This window comes from Indicator indicator, chromosome 15 (assembly GCF_027791375.1).
Source record: "Indicator indicator isolate 239-I01 chromosome 15, UM_Iind_1.1, whole genome shotgun sequence".
NCBI lineage: Eukaryota > Metazoa > Chordata > Aves > Piciformes > Indicatoridae > Indicator > Indicator indicator.
In genome coordinates, this window is record NC_072024.1 from 9,094,145 (window position 1) to 9,115,409 (window position 21,265).

General features: G+C 40.5%; 1 protein-coding gene across 1 annotated transcript in view; it reads right to left on the minus strand.

The window, feature by feature from the left end:
• The window catches only part of PTPRG (protein tyrosine phosphatase receptor type G), a 413,314-nt gene that overhangs the window by 39,488 nt on the left and 352,561 nt on the right, over positions 1 to 21,265 (minus strand). Inside the window, exon 14 of the mRNA XM_054387705.1 lies at positions 576 to 667. Within this exon, the coding sequence (XP_054243680.1) occupies positions 576 to 667 (92 nt within the window). The remainder of the gene's footprint in view (positions 1 to 575; positions 668 to 21,265) is intronic.

Genomic DNA, 21,265 nt, shown 5'->3' on the forward strand with positions numbered 1-21,265 from the left:
TAGTGCTGAACTCTGCTTCCAGCTTCACTCTCAGAATAGCTGAGAGGAGAATTTGACCTTTGGTAACTTGATTAATACCAAATTAACAGATGGCTTTGGACTTTACTTGAGATTGTTTGCTTATCCTTGTGTCTTGCTTTCATCCCTGAGACCCAGCAGACACCAGCTCTGCACACACTGAAAGTGGGGAGCAAGACCCCAGTCTTAAGAGAGCAGTGGAGCTACATATCCCTCATACACAACCTGTCCCCATGGAGCAGCTGGTTACACTCTGGATGCAATGCCTTAGTGTTTCTAAGAAGTGTTGCTCATGCTTTTGACATCATACAAAGGTTATTCTGAAATCTCTGTGAAAACAGTGTGGAAGAGGTGCCTATGGATAAAAAAAGCATTGGCAGTCAGTCCCGCTGCAAAGGACCTTAAGTTAAATGAAGCAGCACTGATACAACACATTATAAATAAATAAATAAATAAATAAATAAATAAATGATTTCTCACAAGCACGTTTTTTTCTTCTTTATATAATTAAACCAGACTACAAGTATCACAAACACAGGAGATTAAGCCTGTCTTACCTGGAATAGGTATAATGGGAATACTTTCATTGGGGACCACACGGGGGGAACTGCTGTCCTCCACATAGAAATGGGCAGTCTGAAAACACTTTCTGTTGAAAAGAAATAAAAAATAGACTCAGGCTGTGAAAAACTGCCCTCTGGGGAAAAAAAAAAAACAACAAAACAACACAAAACCAAAACCTGGAAACTTTTTGCATGTGGTGTTCTCCATTTCAGTTCCATTTCTGCCTCCATCCTATCAGACATTAGTTTTAAAACACTAATGTGTGAAAACATATAGGCATTTTCTACAATTACAATCCTAGTTCTGTATTCTGCTGTCCTCTCTTTCACTGACATCTGATATCTGGCCATCATAAATGCCTCTATACATTTTTGCCGAGCACTATTGGATACAAATTTGTACTCAGAAATTGTACTCAGTGATTGCAAAACAGGTTTCAAACACATCATTCAGAAACTCAGCCCACGAGAAACATATTCAGCAGACACTTCAAACCAAAATCCACCTAAGACACTAGAATTTCCAGAGAAAAGGCACTCACTGTAAAAGTTTCTGCTTGGTAACAGCCAACAGACAGTAATATAGCATCTGTAACTGCTGCATGTCATGATGTTCTGTTATAAAAGTTATCCTTCAAACATTATGGGTTTTTATTTTTTATTTTTTTTCAGCACTAAAGACAAATACCTCTCATCCCATCCTCCTCCTGCAAACTCTTATTACACATGCTCCCACAGAAAAATGCAACAGACACTTAGCTTGGGCCCCAGGACTCATCTCTGAAGAGGCCTATAGAATAGAACTTAAATCCACCTGACTCTGTTTTACCTGTATTTAATGCAAAGCAGAGAGCACAAGCTGGTCATCACAGAAAAGGTACTGAGCAGAATAACATCAAGGGATCCGAGGAGACTCTGCATGGTGATGTTAACTGAGGCAGGGTTTTCCAACACCAGCGTCACTGCTCATTGCTGACTTAATGAGCTGCTTGAGGCTGGAACTGAATATTTAATGAGACTTGCTTGGTGTGAGCAGCTATTGTGGCAGGAGAAGGGTCTGCTCTCATCTGTCGGGGTGCTAAACAATAGCTTCCCAGTGCAGAAAGATCCCCTTCGTTGCAGCCCTTAGTGAACTTCTCCTCAACACCTGGGCAAAGTTTGCAAGGAGCCTTGTGAGCAGTGCCTTTTCTCAACTTGCTGGTTCCCTTGCTGACATATTTGCACATAGTGGCTTCTAAGTTTGTGCCTAGCAGCCTGCTCCTCTGGACTTCAGGCATTATGCACATAAAGACCCCAGCTGCAGAGCTAGCTTGGCTGACTTCGTTGAAGTAATTTGTGCTCCCTCTGTTTTCGACATCCATAGATGTCACAGTGCAAAATGTCACTGAAGATCAAACTACTCTCTTAGGCAACACCAGAACCTAAAATAATCATGGGTGCTTGCTTTCCATGCATTTGTACTTTCTACTGCACACTCACAGTGCTTTATAATGCAAGCACATGCTATGGCAGCACAAGTACAACTTAAGACAATACAGGAGCAGGAGAGAGCGGATTTCACAGCATGGAGTAATTGTCTCGGAGCTGCTTGCTATTTTCAGGCACGATGTCTTGCATTGCACTGAACTTATTTATTTAGTGAGTATGCTTTTGTTAAGAAACACCATAAAGTGAATTCACACATAAGGATGCAAGATGTGCAATAGTCTCACAGCATTTAAAAATATCAGTTGAACTCCCCCCATTCTACTTCTCTTTGTTCTCTCTCTCTTTTTTTTTTTTTTTTTTTTGGCAGCCTTTATTTTGGACAATGCACACCCTGGGGGCACGCAGCAGAATAAATCAGTCACACATAAAGAAGAAACTATGAATATGAAACAGGCAAAATGTTCCTGATTTTGATGTATTTGGGGCTCTTTCCCTTGAGTTAATACAACAAAAATCCTTGAACAGCTTCTCCTGGTAATGAAGGCCTTAAGAAGGTGTTTGATAAGAAGACAGACCTTTACGCAGGGATTTACAGGATTTTTTTAAGCTGATGATACTTAAGAAAAGCAATTATTTTTTGCTAATTTGTTATTTTATACTCTGAGAGGCTCTGATAGGCTGGCATTTTTTTTAATGCAGCCATAAGATAGCTTTTTCTTAATAGCCTCAAAACATTGTGTTGGATAATCACATTGTGAGATACTGTAAGACTTATGATGGTGATAACTGAATACCCAGTCCAGCATATCTCTGCTCAGCACAATCTCAGAATAACAATGCAGTAAATGAGTATTTCACATAGCAAAGTTTGTTGCAGTCATTAAAGTCATAAAATAAAGATGTCAATAACATCTGCATTTTGTTCTTGGAAGACTTTCTGTAGCTGTTTTTAAAAGGCAGTCACCATGAAATTTGACTGAAAGTTTTCTCAACACACAAACCCGACACTAAAATGCACTCTTATGTATATAGATACATAATGCAGCACACTCATTTCTCTATAGTATGTTGTGCAAACAAGCCTCTCAAACTCTTCTATTTCACTTGCTTATAATTGCTGTAAATATTCCAAGTTTAGCCTCTACAGCTGAGCTCTCTGTGTACAGACCATTGCACCCTTGTCCTGGTGACTCCCTTCATGTCTCACGGGCTCTCAGTGACAGCAGAAGACAGCACTGATAGGACTATCCAGGCTCAAACTTGAGAGCTGGATAAAGTGCATCAATCTGTAAAAGACCTTTTTTGATGGGTTTCACAAACGCACAAGTTCTGCTTGCCAGGTCTGTTTCTTACTCTCACATCTCTTCTCTTTGCATGGACCTTGGGGTACCAGGCAGATGCTGAGTAAGCTAACACCCAGGCCCAAGAAGAGCCTTTTGCAAGCTTGCTGTCTAGCTTGTAGTAATAAATAGTGATAGCTGGGATAAAGGCTACTAAGAGGCATTTCATACAATTTAGTATCTGCCTTCTCCCCTGGTTTAGGATGCTCCTTTCTATCCCTCGGCATTTCCCCTACCCATTACCTTTCTCTCAGGATACAAACCTTACGTGGCAGCAGTTGCTAAGGCTACAAGAGGCTGCAGTAAATCTGTGTATATAGGGAGGGCTGGATAAATGAAAAGGATGAGAGTAGAAAATTGCTTGTTTTGAGTCACTAGAGAAGCAGCCATGAAGAGAGGTGTGTAGGTGCAGGGCTAGAAAGGGTGCAGTGCAAGTCTACAACTGTTTCCAAGTAAGCACTTCAGCCTGTAACTTTTAACTTCAGTGTATAGACATGTCCGGATGTTTGCATCTGTGGGAACATTTGCACATGAAACCAATACCATCAGCAGAAAAACCCCCAAACCCCATATATATATATATATAGATAGATAGATAGATATATATATATATATATATAGATATATATATATATATATATTTAAAATAAAAAGTCTTTAACGAATGAGCAACTAAGATTCATCAATGTCATTAATTATTATTAAAATCTCAATAACTGAAACACTGATTTTAGAATAATTCTTGCATTTCTGCAGTACTGGTTGAAGAAAAGCAAATCCCATTCAGAAGATTTAGGAGAGTCCACATCTCTTCTGCAAAATACCAGAGTCTCTCGCCGCTAAAACACGCCTGTGTGCAGTGAAGCACACTGTTTTCTCTAGCCCCATATGTTTTTTTCGACTCCCTTTCCCTGAGGTATAATATCTGTGTGAGATTGTGGTGATCAGACACACAGTTGTCACATATGGACCAAAATGCAGAAAGTAAAAAGCTGTGAGATTAGCATCTCCCCAGAGATGGAGCAGAGGCAGGGTCTGGAATGCAAAGACAATACAAGGGAGACATTTCTCTGCCCAGAATCTTTTTGCAGAGATGCTGTCAGTGAGTTATTGAAGTAAACTAATAGGATGCAAGGTCCAGAGCAGCAGCATCTTATTATCAAGCTGAAAGCATAAAAGTATGCCAAGAGATGGTTCTGATTAGCTAGGTTAAATGCTCGTTCCATTTCCTCTGAGCAAAATACTAGATTAGCTTCTTTAGAAGAAGAGATGCCTCATGAGATTTGTGACACTGAAAACAGATTTCCTTGGTTTTTAGTAAATAAACCTCAAGCAGCTTCTCCTTTATACTCATCTAAAAGCAAGAGGGAGAACAGATCATACAATGACCGGAAAGCATAGATGCATTTTATTTTCATGTAGAAGATACCACCTTAGTGTTCAGTTTATACTGCCTCCAATGCAAACACGCAGTGATGGGAGGGCTGGGAATAGCTCTGAGGGCAGCGTTTGGCCTTTCCTGCTCTGTATTCTGTCTAGCACAGGGAGCATCCCCTGATCTGTGATGACAGCCGAGGGATCAGTGGTGCTCTGGAGCAGCTGAGGCAGGAAGAGAAGGAGCAAGGGATTACTGTGGAGGGGCACATGATTGCCTCTGCTGCAGCTGGCTCAAACCACCAGGACAGTGGCTGGACATAGGAAAATTAAATGGGAGTGCTTCAATTTCTGGGGACATCCAAGAGCCATGTGCTGCTTCACATGCTGAAGTGGTGGGCATGTTCATTGCTTCTTTTGCTCACTAGGGATCTACTCATCTACCCCTTGCAGGCATTTCTTTTGGCTGGAGCAGTGGTTATGCTGTCTCCAAAGCTAGCCAGATTTATACTGCTTTATTTCTGTAATATCATTTAAGCTCCCAGTTTCTTGCAACTACTCTCTTCCTGGGTCATTACCTCCTAAAGCATGACCAATTTGGGGGCTGATGGCTTGAAAGCATCCTGGAGGCCTATTCTCTTCTGTCAGAGAAGGGCAAATCTGGTCCTCTGGGTATATTTCCTCCAGAAACAGCCTGCCACAGACAGCAGCTTTGCAGAATGTGCATTTATTAACAAAGAGGCCAATAGTCCCTGCAGCCACCCTAGTTTCACACACAGTCCTTTGCTGGTGAACAGAACGTGAGCAATCAAAGAAGAGTCAAACTAGGATATGTAATGGACTTCCAAACCAGGCTTCACCATGGCTCAGTCTTTATCAAATGCAACCTGGATACAGGCATTCATTCACCATGCTCCTTCACCACAGAGGAGTCTGCAAATAACTCCCAAAGAATGATCCAAAGACTGGAAATGATCCCTTTTGCTACCTCTGCACATTCCTGCTCACTTTCAATAGAGGAAAAAGATGCTTCAGATTCTCATTGAACTGTTTTGCATGTTTTCCAGGAGACACAATTAAGACTGGTTTCTGCTGGCACCAAAACCAGAGTATGTATGCAGTCAAGTGTACTAGTAACACATGGCTCTGCACTTTAAACTAGCTCCACTATTCCTTGGCAAGCATTTGTCACTGTCAGAACTGGCAATGACTCCTCAGAAAAGAGCCGCAGACTACGGAACAACAGAAGCGCTGCAAATCATGACCATGTCACCAGCAGAGCAGTGGATGGGAGCCTGGACAACAGCTGTCTGCAGCCTGCACTGCTCTAGCTGGGGTCATCAGTCACTGATTTTTATGAGCAATAAAACTGACTCAAGCGTTAAGAAGAAAAAGAGAAGAGAGAACCACATGAAAAAAGCTGATCTTATAAATATGAATAAGTGACCAGCATGGAGCAGTGATATTACATTCAGTCTATCAAAGGGACATCTGCATTTACTTTTTTGGCCAGAAAATGGCTTTTATTGCCCCAATTTTCTACAATTATTGTCCTTCCCAGGTGTTAAAGCTTAATGATCAGATTTCAAAAGCCAGGTTATAAAAGAACCTGTGCTATGCTGGAGTGGTAAGGGAGTGCAGGCTGATCGAACTTGAGCTTCAGGAGGATATACAAAGCAGGAATGTATAAAACCAAGAGAACAAAGGAAAGCTGAAAAAGGAGGAAAATTTCCCTACAATAATGCTGATTCTCCTGCATATCCCTTCTGAAGATAATTTGCCTTCTCCCCACAAAACAATTTCTGCCTGCAATCTTCTTGAGCAGTGTTAAGCACTGCACAGATAACAGGAGAAGTTTAGATGGTACATAGAGATGTTTCAGAAGTTCAGTGTGCCAAGTCCTTGGCATCCTTTCCTAGACAGAATGCTGTCTGTCCCTTTCATGGACTTCTTCTGAGCAAGGAGAAATACTTTTTCACATATGTGAGGTTTTGTGCACCCACACAGTTGTGCAAAAGCTAAAAGGAAACAAATGCTAATCACCAGTCCAACCGCACACAACCACACATTCTGCAGTATCACAGTGAAATAAAGACACGAAAAAGGCTGGGAAGGACAGATGGGAAAGTTAAAAAAAGGAAGGTGGACAAAATCTTTGAGGTAGTATTTATTATGAAGGACACATCACTAGAAAAATTGTCCATCTGAAAAAAATAATCTGCAAACAAGACTAGGGATTTCTGACACACAAAGACAGCTAATTTAATATTTATGGCCTAAATTTGCCAGCTGACTACACAGCTCTCCACAAAATTAAAACCTCTCTTCTCCCAGTCCTCTGAGATCCTATCATGTACCAGAGAATAGACACCCTTTTATATCACATACAATATCAAATTCAAACATTATACAGGAAATATTAATTTTATAAGGGTATTCAAACAATTGAACAGTAAATAAATGATAATACACCCTAAAATGACCTGCTTTTAAGTCCTCTCCTCTTCATCAGCTGTGCAACCAGAAAGCACCCAGGTGGCCAGTGCAAAAATGCACTTAGAAAGCTCTTTAACTGCAAATTGTAAGTGGATAAATCTTAGTTTAACTGAGCACAAACATTTTCCATGCTTCCTTGTCCCATCTTCCTGATGTCCCGGGAGAACAGCGAAGCCAATGGTGAAACCTCATTTGTGATGCCACTTGGCCCTGTCACACTTGGTAGCTAATTACTCTCCTGGTGACCTCTGACAGGGCTAGCTGCATCAGACCTTCCCCTACTGCTTTAATCAATACTCACAACAGCTGTGTTGGATACACTCAGCAATTTTACAGATGACTGAATGGGTTTACTCATCAGTATTTTCTGCTGCTAGAGAACAAGCTCTCTGGTTATATGCATTACTACTCAAAAGTTTCCTGTCTTCAGGCAAAAATGGGATAGAGAAACCTATAGGTGATACCTCAGAATGGTTTAAAAATTAGGCATGGTTTTAAAAACCAAAGGGAAGCTTTGATGTATTAATTTTCCTCTCCCTGAGTCAACTATTTATTTAATGTAACATTCATAACAAAGACTAGCAAATCACAGAGCAAAACAAAGACATGCCTTTTCCAATCAAAGAATACCTTAGGCAGTTCCTATAAAATGTGTACTTCCAATGCCCTAAACATCATGTAATATTAAAAAGGAGCCTAAAACTTTCTCACAGAATGAAGCTAAATTTAACCAAGTGAAGAGTTGTTCTGCAATCACAAGAACTGCAGCAATCAATGAAGATTGCCTCTTACTAGAGAGGAGCTTTCAGTAGCACCTCTAAGAACTCAAAATTGGGTATACTTGATATTGTTTCAGGACATAAATTCCCTTTGGGATGAATCTCAAGAAAGGAAAGAATAAAAACAGGTTGGCACACTGGGAGGTTGAAATACAGGAATTTTTAAATGCAAAGAGTAATTCATCTGGACTGAAACTGTGTTATGAGAAAAACAACACAGAGATCGACCCATCTAAGAGGGGACAGGAGAAACTAGGTCTTTCTTTGGAACATTCACCTAATCTCCCTAATTACTCCCACCTAATTACTCTCAGAAATGGAAGAGCCCTGCTCCTTCCTTTGCAAAAATGTTCTCTCCTTCCTCTAAATGGGACATCAAGATATTCAACTGACAATTATTTTAGGTATCTCAAGCCCCAGCCCAAGATCTAAGCATAACGCAAAAATATGCTAAAAGTGTAGGCACAGAGGCACTTTTCCCCCCCCTCTTTTGGTGTCCTTACTCATCTTCAGGCAGAAATGACAGCTTGTTAAACACAATGAAATACTCAATGGGAAGCTCCATCTTTCTCAACAGACATTTCCACCTGCACCTGGGCTAAAGCCACATGGAATGATTAGGAAGGAAACCTTCCCAACGCTGCTGGACATATTTCATGTTTAGCTTATTTGGGGTGAGGATAAAGTATTAAAAGTCTGATTATTTCATTTCTCTTTACATCATTATGTATTTGTAGGGTGGGCTCTTTTCATTAGTCATTAAAAAAAAAAGCTACTTCAAATTTTTTATGATCTCTCTGCTAAGTCTGTTTAGAACATAATTAAAAAATGGCATAAAAAGATACCTTTGGAAGCAAAGCACAAAGGAAAAGAGCAGCTGGCACCAAGAACAGAGAATCAAATTATTTAGTACCTGGCAGATAATGAGAACACTGAAAATACACTACTTAATGCTACTGCTCTGACAGAGCTACATACGCCACCTCATCATGCTAATAGAGACAGACCGGGTGGCAGCCAGCTGGTCCTCCTTCCCCACCCATCTCCCTGAAAGCAAAGATTTGTAAGCCACCAAATAATAAACCTGGACAGAAGTCCTGAGGATCATTAATCTCACTATCAATCAACCCATTTGGAGAGTCGCTTCTTGCTGTCGCTGATACTAATCTGGTAGTGACTTGAGAGCTCTGGGGAAGCCTGGAGTATGTGTGCCTGAGGAATTGCTTTAATGAGTTTCTTGCATTCAAAGGTTAACAAATGTGACAAGGAAACACAAATATCAGAGACAATAAACTACCATCCACTGAACCAAACTGCTGAGAAATTTCAGATTGTGCATTCTGCTGCAGTATGCTGAGTACATCTCTAACTAGCTCTGCAAAAATACCATGTCAGACCCCAGTGACCTCTCTCAGATGCCAGGAGACACACAGGCATGTTGGTGTGAGCTCTGCCTGCTTCAATACTCCTTATCTGCTGGGCTAAGTATCTAGGGCATAGCTCTGCATTAATAGAGCCATATCACAGACAAGCAAGTTGTATTCACAGAAGTGGTGTTCTGGTTAAACTGGACAAGCAGTTTGGTGTGAACATGTCCACTGGGTTCCCTTCACCCAATGCAATAGATCCACATCAATTAATACATCAGAATAAAAAGTCTCTGCATCAGCAGATCCTTCCAGTATCATTTACATTGAACAGCATTTTCTGTGAGAATGTTTATAAAAATTAAATAGTAAAAACAATAGCAATAATATCAGACAAATACCAATATAATTAATACTATAAGGAAAATCTAATTAATACTAAAATGCAGACAGCAGTAGTAAGCACACCTAGGCATAATAAAGAAATAAAGGGGGGGAAAATAAGTTTTAAATTACTATCTCCATAGACTAAATAAAAATTATAGATATATTATAAGCAAGTAACAGAGGTAGAATCCACTGTGCCATGAGACAGAGAGAACTAGAAGGATGATCCTAAAAGTGCCTGAAATGGACGTGAGGAAGACATATATTTTCAAAATATTTTTTGAAGTTTCAGGCCTATAACCCATTCAAAGCTCCTTGAATTTCAGTGTCAATGAAATACAAATTTATCACACAAAAAGGACTCAAAGCATAAGGCATACCAGGAAAGTTACCATGAAGTCTATTAACAGGCCTCCAATTATACAGTAAAGTCAAGACCTGAAAAATCACTAAGTAACAGATGTAGAAGAGCCTTTGCCTTTAAGAAATCAATCAAAACGATTCTGAAAATGAGAAGCTGCTTTCATCCCCATGACAAAATCTTTTTCAGTAAGTGTACACTTGGGCAAATAAATTATTGCTTTCCCATTGTCTTAATCAGTGTGTAGGAACAGCTAATAACAAAACTAATCACAGGAGGAGAACATTTTGATTCAAGATAGAAGTTCATTGCAGATAAGCGAGACAGGAGAAATTCAGTCAACCTCCGTTAATTATTAGATTCCTTAACACCAGATATGGTTTAATATATTTTCTATTTATAGACTGTTCTCTTTACTTGCACTATTTCCAAATCTTTAACCTACCTTTTATTAAGCTCTTTATAACCTTTCATTGTTGATAAATGTGGGACTGGGGAAAAGGAGTAAAAAAAAGCTCACAAGAACTGCAGTTCGCATCTTTAGCACAAACGTGTGAATGCTTCTTAATATATGAAGGAATGCACCTGGAACCATCAGACACTTCCTCAGAAGCAGACATGCAAATTAAACAGAAGCTCTTAGCTCCGTGTTTCCTTTTCTTGAATCTCATGAAGTGGCATGGCTGCACAGGCAGACAGTAACCTCAAGGACTGTAGGAGGTGTCTGGCTCCTAGATGAAATGTGAAGTGCTGACACCTCTAGCAAGTCAGATTAATTTTCCTCCTACTGTATTTATGCATTTCATTTCCATGTTCTGATGTGATCTTTGGTGCCTTTTGCTGCCTTTAGTGCAACAATTAGACAGTGAGCTTGGGAGCAGAACAGACAGCAGCAATCACCATGGCCAACAGGTGATTCAGGTATGCAGGCAAAGGGCAATTCCAGCAGGACCAAGATCCTACTCTTAGACCCATTCCTAACTATTTTCTTCTCTGGCTTGTAACTGGGAACTGTAGTAACAAGTCCCTGTTTTATTCCAGTATTTTAATTTATTTTCATTCAAGGAGTTTTGTGAGCTAAAAATGTTTTAAATGCAGACTAAACAGCAGAGTATTTTGCCACTATTTCTGGTAGTTTTGTCCCAGACATTTGGTTTCAGATCTGTGATTTCCTGTCGAGAACACACAAGTGTGAATTACTTGTTGATCCATTTATTCATTTGCCTCCTGGCTGATCACAGCCATTTTGACAGAACAGATAAACAGACTTGCTCCCTAGTTTGTGCTGGGTTTTTTTGTTGTTGTTGTTTATTTGTTTGTTTGGTTTTTTTCCTTTCACATGCTTTTCCATCAGCCTGGAAGTACAGCCCCTACTTCCAGATGCTGTGGTTAGGTCCTTATCACTCCTACACCTTCACTTTACATCCTGCACCCTCCTTTCAGAGGCTTGTTAAGCCAATTTCACACAATACTCAGGTTGTCTGAAATGCCACCAAAAAACTCTCACTGTAGCAGCTTCTGCAACTCCATCTGCCAGATGAAAATGATACATAATTTAGACAGAAACTATTTTTGAGCAATTCAAATCCAATGAACACTCCACATCACTCTTTAGGACATGAGATACATCTGTGACAATTGCACTTGGTTACTCCAGGCAGCATTTAACCGTTTACCTACAACACATCTCAGTGAATCATCTAAGTCATAAACAAACATTGCAATTTGGAAAGGGAATGACTCTTGATCTTTCTTACTGAGGAAATGGCAAAAGTAACAGCTTCAAGTGATTAGGAAAGAGCCCTGTAAGATCAGCACAAGATTTTCAATGCAAAGTAATTTCAGCAGGCTAACAAATGAGTCCCTTTCCTCCGACGAACGTGTAGCATTTAATTGATGTGCCCTTTTATTGCAAAACACACTGGCTCCCTCCAATTTGACTAGAGCAATGGGATGCAGCACTGCCAGGAAAGAGCTGAAGAATGCAAACTTGGCACCACGCAGTAACTAAATGTTGATTCATGGAAATTAGGAGACGTTCAAGGGGACAGGTCCCAGCCTCCAAATTATGCTCCACTCTTGCATTGCCCCCATGTGATTATAGCAACTTTGCTTACAATTTGCTGCTCACTCTTCTAATTGGATTCCTGCAAAGGGCAGTTTGCTGTGCCATGAGCTTGTCACTTTATATCCTGCTTCAACTCCAAACCACTCAATTAATATTAAATTCCATTTAATATAAAAGCATTTGTTTCTAGCCATACGATGCTATCAGCAGCCATCTCATTAATATTTATTTCCACAAAGCAGCCCACTGATGTTAAGAACTCAGATATAGCTAGTAACTTTAAAAGGTGAAAATATGTGAAGCCAAGAAGGTCAAAACAGAACATGAGCTGTAACAGAAAACGTTCACCCCATATGAGTTTAACTCCTTCAATGAAAACTGAGAAAATACAATAAGTTTGGCTGAGAGAAATCACAGTGTTAAAGTTAATCCAGTCACAAGAAAAAAACTGAGGAGGTTGCCAGTGCATCTCTCTCTAGGGTGGGGAGTTGCTGTCTGGCACACTAAGGGAAAAAGATGCTGGAAGGAGGCATGGAAGGGGAAAGCTCATCCACTGCCTTATTCCCCCATGAGCTGAGCTGTCAACCTTCCAGGCTTAAAAAAATAAAATAAATAATCCAGTGGAGAACTGTGGATAACTTTAAACCCCAGGCTAGGGTTTGTTTAAAGCCTCTTCTCTTCAGCATCATTTTCTGTGCTGAACACACAGGGTAAAATTAGTACAGTCTGTCAGTTTGTCCCAGCTTGACAGTGCAGAAGCCAGTGAGACCCCCCCCCATTCACCATCCAAGGAGTGCAGGAGAGGGCTGCAGATGGATTAAGGGTTTCAGAAAAGCTGGTATAAAGCTCAGGGATTGTCTTGCACCCCCTCAGTACAAGAAAACATTGCTAAGAAAAGAGAGGACATCCAAGTGCAAGCTCAAATCCTACAGACAACACTGCAACCCACTGAATTCTCAGAGTAGCAATAAACCACAGACCTTTCATTTCCCTGTAGGCCAAGTTGCAGCTTGGGTTATCACAAATGCTGGTGAAATGGGAGCGTTTCTTGTATGTTTGGAAGCACCCAGCTGCTTTTCAGACAGAATGCTCCCAAGAGTGAGATTACACATTCAGACATGGCGAGATGAAGCAGCTGCTGAGAATGTATATCAAATACTGTGATTTCTTCTCTTCTGCTCTCTTACTCTGTGCATCTTGAATAAAACTAAGCTGCAGGGACAACAGGTCTCTTTCTAAGTAGTCTCCACCTATTCCTTTAAACTATACAACAGGGAGCTCGTTCCATGCAATTCTATGGATACAAAACCAATGAAGTTGACCTCTACCCTTCTGCTACCACGAAGAACTGAATTAATTCCCTACAGCACATCAGTGCTGCTTTTGAAAAGGCCTAGACTCTGCAAAAAACAGATGGAAATGAAACTTATGGGCTTTTAAAGATGCCAAGCATTTCCTTGCAGTGATGGCATAAGAATCTTCTTCCCATCGATTTTTTTATTAACCAGAGCACACATGGCAACTCCCTGTGTGGCACCACACTGGGTTCACCCCATCAACATAAAACCTTGCAAAAGTATCACCTCAGGCTTACCATTGGGATAACAATGCTTTTATACGTAGAATTAGAAAGATGAATTGTCACAGTCACAGCTTGGCAAATCAATATGCAAGAGCAGACACCTAACTCCAATACTATTTCATTGCCCTTTTTCTTCCTACAGATTGTTCCCACATTTGCTACAGGGTCTGGCTTAAAGACCCTGAGGAAGGACTCTTGTAGAACAGTTGTCACCTCCCTACTCTTGCTTTCAGGACCACAGTTCTGGAGATTTTGAAGAAAAAATGCATTTTGGATAGCAGCAAAGCCAAGGCTGCAGGTTCTTGCTTTGACAGCCAGCAGAGCCCTTGTAGGTTCCCAAACTCCACTACCATATTATATGGAACAGAAGATTCTTGATTGCCTATTTTCTTGAAGCTCTTTGTGCAAGAACCTGAGCCAAATTACTCTTTCTCCCCCAAAGAGCTGAGCTGACATTTTTACCATCAAGAGGGTGCTGCAGTTATGAAGTACCCAGTCATTTCTGAAGTGACACTGGGGACCCAGTGCCAGGTCCTTATTCACAGATGACAGTCATTTCTGTAAGCATAAGAAGAAGGGTTCTGCCCTCCTGGCTGAAGCCAAGTGCTCCACATGAATTGGCTTTGCAGTGATAAATGTCATGTCTACAACGGGGTTTGCAACATGAAAGTCCGTAATTTGCTTTCCAGGGACCTATGCTTGATTATCAGGAGAGTTAGAAGCATTCACTGAAGTCTAATGAATAGAATTAACACATAATTTAAACAGGGACTAATATGTATGCAAATGAGAAAAAGTTAAAAATAAGAGTTCAAGCCATAATTTCAGAAAATGTAGACTGCATGCTTATGAAATATAAATGTTTCAATTCACCTCATATCTTTACATCTATGTTAGCTGCTTTGTATGGAAACAATTGGGTGCATCAAGCCCATTTTGATTTTTATATTTGAACTTGGGAGTTACAAAATGGATTATATTGAAACATGAATAATATATATGCTAATTAAAGACTCCATTTAATGACATAAATAAAGACAAAGACCAACACAGGCTAATTTCCATTTGCAAATTTCCTAATTATTGCATTTTCCTTTGGAAAGCCAAAACTTTATTTCCATAATCTCAGGGAAAAAAAAAAAAAAGACAAAAAAAAGACAATCTTTTCCTTGCTCAAATTATTTTAGAAATCTTTTCAACTTTTTCATTCTTTAGGATTGACCTCCAGAGAGATACAATTGTTTTGCCTAGATAGACTCAGTGTTATATATCACCCAAGTCAGACTATGGTGATTTGTGCATGCAAATGATGTCACTTAATTATTCATTATTAGTAGATTTTTGTCTGTTAAAGAGTTAGTCTTGATAAATAAAAGGTGTATACCCCACTAATATCTCAAAGCATGTTCAGATTAACTCTGGCAGATGTAAACCAAGTAAATGTCCTTGATGCTTGATAGGCTGTTTATCTCTCTCTCTTCCTCCACCCACTCACAAAATTAGACAGAACAAGGGCACAGGACAAGTGTAGAGGGAGATAAGAGATTGTAGGAGACAAGACATTAGCAGAAAACACAGCTACAACTTCTGTTAGCCTACAGAAAAGCTTGCTGAAGAATAAACAGATTGCAGGAAAAGCCCTTTTGGCTTACAAGGCTTGTTTGTACCTGTGAAAGTTTTGAAGTTCATTCAAATGAATAGGAAGCCTGTAATGATATGAGGGCTGTTGTGTAAATGTTGGTTATGAGGACAAAGAAGCCTACATTCAGCCTCAACTCACAAACCCAGCATTTGCAGGCTCTGAAAGGCAACTGCAAAGCACACCTTTTAGGCTCTGATTATAAGGGCACCCTGAATGCTTCAAAAATAAGGAGTTGTATGAAAGGAAAGAGACTAACCATACTGATACATTTATGTCCTAGTCTTTTATTAAATGAAGGAAAAGAACATTACAAGAAATGACAGGTAGGAGGAGTGCATCTTCACAGCTTTAACTTTAGGTCTGTAATACTGGTTGCTACAACCAACAAACTCTGAAATTTAGGAAACTTAGAAGACTCTGGACAGCAAATTATGGTCATTTTGAGTGGTGATGCAGTTGCAAGTCCTCTGTGCCCTCAGTACTGCTAGCATGGTACAACTGCTGCAATCTTCATCTGTACCAGGGCTGCCAGGGGAGCACAGCCTGGCACTGTGGGAGAACAGGGTCTCCCTGGTCTCAGCTTATTATCTTCTGCCCTTGTTGTGCACATCCCTCTTTGCTCTTTCTCTCAGTGTTAGTGGAACTGGCATGGAGAAATAAATGCCTTAAGAAATCCTGGAAAACATCTGGAAAGCTTACCGGCCAGTTTACTTTGATCACTTCTCTAGTGGCATAAAATTCTGTTCATTGATAAACTGCTCTTCTCCCAGTAAATTGTGAGGTTGACAGATTAATTTCCCATGAGTTTAGGAGATGCACTCTCTCTGCCTTGCTTACAGAGGGCTGTTCTTTCATTCCCATTCAAACCCCAAATTTATGCCAAATATCCATCAGCAGGGGCAAACTTTACTTCCTGTCTCCCTCTACAGTTAGTGAGGGATTTGCTCCAGCTGAGGAGCACCTGGATCACCAGCCTCATGACTGTGCAAAGGGGAAGAAATCCCTTTATACATGACTTAGAATGCAGGTATTCAGCATTGTAGCCTTGAGTCCAGCCTGTGGCGTGACAGAACATGCCTCGATCCATAACAGCTTAAAGCATATTTGACATGGGAGCAAAGGAGATAAGCTTGAGCTGCTACAAAACATGAGGAATATTACCAGCACTCACTGGAAACTTTCTTATGGTGGTTAAAAACTGGTTTTAGTGTGAATCACTGTGCAGAAATACATCCATGTAACTGATAATTTGATCACAAGGAAAATAAAACCCAAATTTGAGTCTTCAGGGAACAGAACATTTGTCACTGAGAAATGTTTTGATTTATTTTCTTTTTCTTTTAACATCACAATATTAAGAAAATCAAACTGAGCTTATTTCTATTCTATTTGATAAATGTCACTTTGTAAGATATTTCAAAACATTTTTGTTCTGTTTCAGAAGAGACAGGATTTCTAAAACATGAAACAACCCACCAATCATGAACCATGCAGGCATGCCACCTACGCCTGTTTCAGCTTATGAGCTAGAACCCAAATGGATTTTAACCTGTAAGTCAATAGAGTAAAATACCTGCTGTTCATAGCAATAGAGGAAATGTTTTCCTCTAAACAAACAAACTCAGTGTTCTACAATAAACTGAATGAATTCTCCTACTTGCAGCATTTGTAATAGCAGCACAACATGCGTTGGTGTTCCAAGGAGTTGTTTTTTCCCAAACTGCACAGGTTTTAAGAAAAGCAAAATTAAGTCCACCCCTGCTTGTCATTGTTTTACTAGTCTGATGATTCCTACTATTTATCCAAGCAGTTAATATTGCTAAATTGATTTAATATTCTTACCCTATAATTTTACACTCAGCCCACATCATGCTGTGAAATAGCTAGTGCTAATGTTAGTCCAAATGCTGCTGTGGGACTTAGGACAGCACAGGGCCCTTCAATAGCTATATTTTATGGTTACAAGAAGAGAGAAAAAATATAATTTATCTGGTGGCTGTGGTTAATTCACAGTTTCACAGCAGAGGTGTACTGTTCCCTCTGGGTACATCTTCTCGTATTGTGGGATATTTCATTCACAGTTTGTCTGAGACATTCCTCTAGCTCTGAACTACCAGTTTATGATCGTGAGTTTACTCCAGATATACCTGTATACACACTTAACACATACTTGTACGTACTAAGAATATTATAGAAAAGAGATAAACTAGCAACAGATCAAACAACAATGGGTTACCATTGTTTCTTTGAGTTGAGAAGAGGAACAGAGAAAGAATGCATCCATCTTGTTAAGAAAAGTTTGGGATTTTTTCTTCAAGTGATTTAATTTCACAAAAAGCATTTATAGAATTTGTTTTTGAAGTATCTGTCATAGCTTTGCAGGCCAGAGTTCAAAGTTTTCAAAGTTGTAAGAAACTTTCCTGCAGAATACCTTCCAGAAGACCTAACAGATGAGTAGAAACCAGTGCCACCTGGTATCCACTATCACTGTGCTTATCAGAAACCCCATATTCCTCATGGCATACTATCTCTCAGCACCTACAAACCATTCCTAATGGAGCTTAACTAGAACAATTGAGTATTTAAAAAATATTCATTCAAGCTTCTGCCTTGTAAACTATTGCCTTTAATCCACTTACTGGCCAGATAAAATCTTGTTTTTTACTTCAAGACCTCACCATTACTGCAGCACTGGGGAAGGCATTTCCAGAAAAAAAATGTCTGCAATTAATCCATTTAATTAGTTCCACAGAAACAAAACAGAAAGATCAATTGCATCTGTGCCACAGATCCCTCCTTGCCTGACCTCAGCTGCCCTTGCCTGCTCCCCTTTGCTCTCTTCAGAAGAAAGTATTTCCAGAAACGGTGGAGAAATATCGTTACACGTCTAAACAAAGCAGCAAGGAGTTGTGTCAACAGCAGTTTTCTAACTTGCTACCTTGTGCATAAACTTCACCCCCTTTATGGAAGGTCTGTGTGGGCCTGTGGGCAAAGCACAGCCTAAATGTCTAGGCTCTTATAGCACACATGGTACAATCAATCGGAAGTAAAAAAGGTATACTTTTTTTTTTTTTTTTTTGCTTGGGAATTTTCAAGGTCATCAACATGATATTTTGAATTCTATGCTTCCACAACTGAAGCACATATTCTGCTGTTGTTTCACTTATGATTGCATGCTTGACATTATCTTTTAAAATAAAGGTGATGCAGATCTGGGCTCCCACTAAGTTCAGCAGCCACATCCATAAAAGTGCCTGCAGAAAAGATCTTCACGCAACTGATCCACATGGTACAAACATGCCAGGAGCTGAGGAACACTCACAGTTTCAGAATATGAGTTCTCATTGAAAGCTACTGTTATTAAGTATCACAATCCAGTGGACACCAGGACCGCTGGCACTGGGATGGGTGGATTCACAGCTGTGCAATCTTGGTTCTTCAAGCAATTTCCATTTCCTGTGTCCTCTGCAAGAAAATACTTTCATAGAACAACCTCTTCAAGGATATCTAGATTGAGTCACCCTGAGTGTGAGGGGTGGCCTCATGCTGCTGAGGGGCAGTATTAACACATGCAGTATGGACAGTGCCTTAGATAACACACAATGGATCAGCTATACCAACCCCTTCTCTGTTGTTTTGTTTTCAAACTTTCAGTAATTGTTATACTCTTAGCTCTTCCCTGCTTTTAGGCTCCCTGCTGCAGCAGAACAGATGGAACAAAACTCCAAACAGATTTTCTTCCACCAGCCTGCAGGTCTTCTGACACAGTTGTCCTCTGCAAGCTGCCTTTGCAGTTTCTTTCCTGCCCATTTGTATCTTCCTCTCACTCTCTCTCCAAAGCTAGAGCCCTCCCTCTCTCCTCCTCACAATTTGTAGATGTGCTTTTTTATTGGCTTCAATTTATTCACTTTAAACATGATGCCTTTAAACTGTGTCTTTCAAATGCTTTTTCAGGCTTCTAGTCTGTGATTTGCAGGGCAATTCATCACGCTATGGCCATTCCTCCTCCTCACGCTTGCATGTGTGCTTTAAAGCCCACACTGCAGAGCTGTGAAGAGCAGGCCTCGAAGCTCTTGTTCAGGATCAATGATTCCTGTGGTGTTCCTGATGAATGGCTGCTTAACCTTGTTTTGGAACCAAGAAATGATGGACATTCTGTAGACCACTTCTTTATTGTCTTTCCTATCACGAACCTCTTTCCAACGTCAAACCTAAAGCTCTCTGTTGCTGCAATTTAAACCAAAGACTTGTCATCTCCAGCACAACGGGTGCAGAAGATCATGTATTGCTTGCAGACCCTTTTCATGCTCAAGAGCTCTTGCTTCCCCTCTCTGATAACAACCCTGGCTGCCCATGTGGTTTGACCAGTTTCCTCATGGCAAAGGCACACTGCACAAGAAAAAACATAGTCCTCCCTTATTTACACCTGGAGATACACCAGCCTGCTTCAGATCTGGGTTTGCTTTTCATTTACAGCACAGCTGAGAAGAGAACACTGATTCATGAAATTCAGGTGAAGGCTGGACACGTGACACAGGAAGAAATTGGCTTCATATACCCAGTAAGAAGTAACTTGCTAATGCAATTGCGTGCTCTTGAGAACTCATTTAAAGTGATGCAGGTTCTTTAGTAATGCAGACTCAAATTCACAAGGACAAGGGTTGATCTAGCTGATACCAGGTATACAAGACTCACTCTGCTAACATCAGTGCAACTACTCAGATTTAAACCTGAAACAGAAATTAGACTGTGCTATTTCCTTGAAATGGGACATTCCTGTGTCGAAATGTGCTTACTGATTCTTGGTGCTGCTCCTGCTCCCGTATAATTAGGATTAGAAGTACCATTTTCTGAGTTTTGTAGATATCCTGATAGTTCAGGAAATCACCACTGATCTGCATTTAAGCTTGGCAAATCCCTCTGTAACTTCTTTTCTTTCTCGAGGCAAAAATTATGTGTTTGTAAAGTGTCAGCTCACTGGCCTCACCAGTGAGGTAAGGGAAATCTTGCAGAGTTCTGGTTTACAAGAAGAAGTAAATCTAGTGTTAATTAAAGAAGACTAAAAGTAACAGGCATATAATGAGAGAACATGCCCCTTTCCACAGTCTACCTCTTAACAGATCATCCAGCATGCTTAAAAAAACAACTTCCCATCTGCAAATCTGTCTCTCTCTCTTTTTTTTTTTGTCTAATGAGCATGAGTTAGGCTGTTTGAAAGCCCAAATGGGCATCTCAGGGCCAATTCAGCAACAGGGGGTCCGTTACTATAACAACTGACAACTCCTGTGATTTCTGAAAGGCCCTAAAGTAGCCTTTTGGGAAATGGTTATTGAACAAGAAGTTGCAAAGGAACGGCAGGGTGCAAGGTCCCAGCCGCCACTGCACACAGCTGCACTCACCTACCTCAGCCCTCCATGCACAGAGGAGACCTTGGTGCCCCACCACTCTTGCAAACAGCTGGGCTGGAGCCTTTTCAGCTCACTACAAGAGAAGATAAAAGCCTACGGGCGGACAACGGGAGGAACAGCAGTGGCACACTATGATTTGGCGTTAGTGGATCTGCTTGTGGTCTCTCCCCTCCTCACCTCAGGCTGTGCATTGCTGGATGAAAGAGCACAGATGCTGTCAGGGAAGTTTTCATATTGATTGTCCTCGTAATGGAAGAATGACGAGCGCTTGAAGAATGATACCAACAGCTAGAACAAGCAACCGGCAGCTGTCCTAAGCTTCAGGCTTGAAAGCAAACTGCCTGCCATCAACACAAAGGATGAGCTTGGTTCCCCACGTTGGGATAAGAAGGCTAGGACTACTCCCCTTTCATGAAAACGAGCAGCACTTTGAGGTACAGCACACAAAGGGG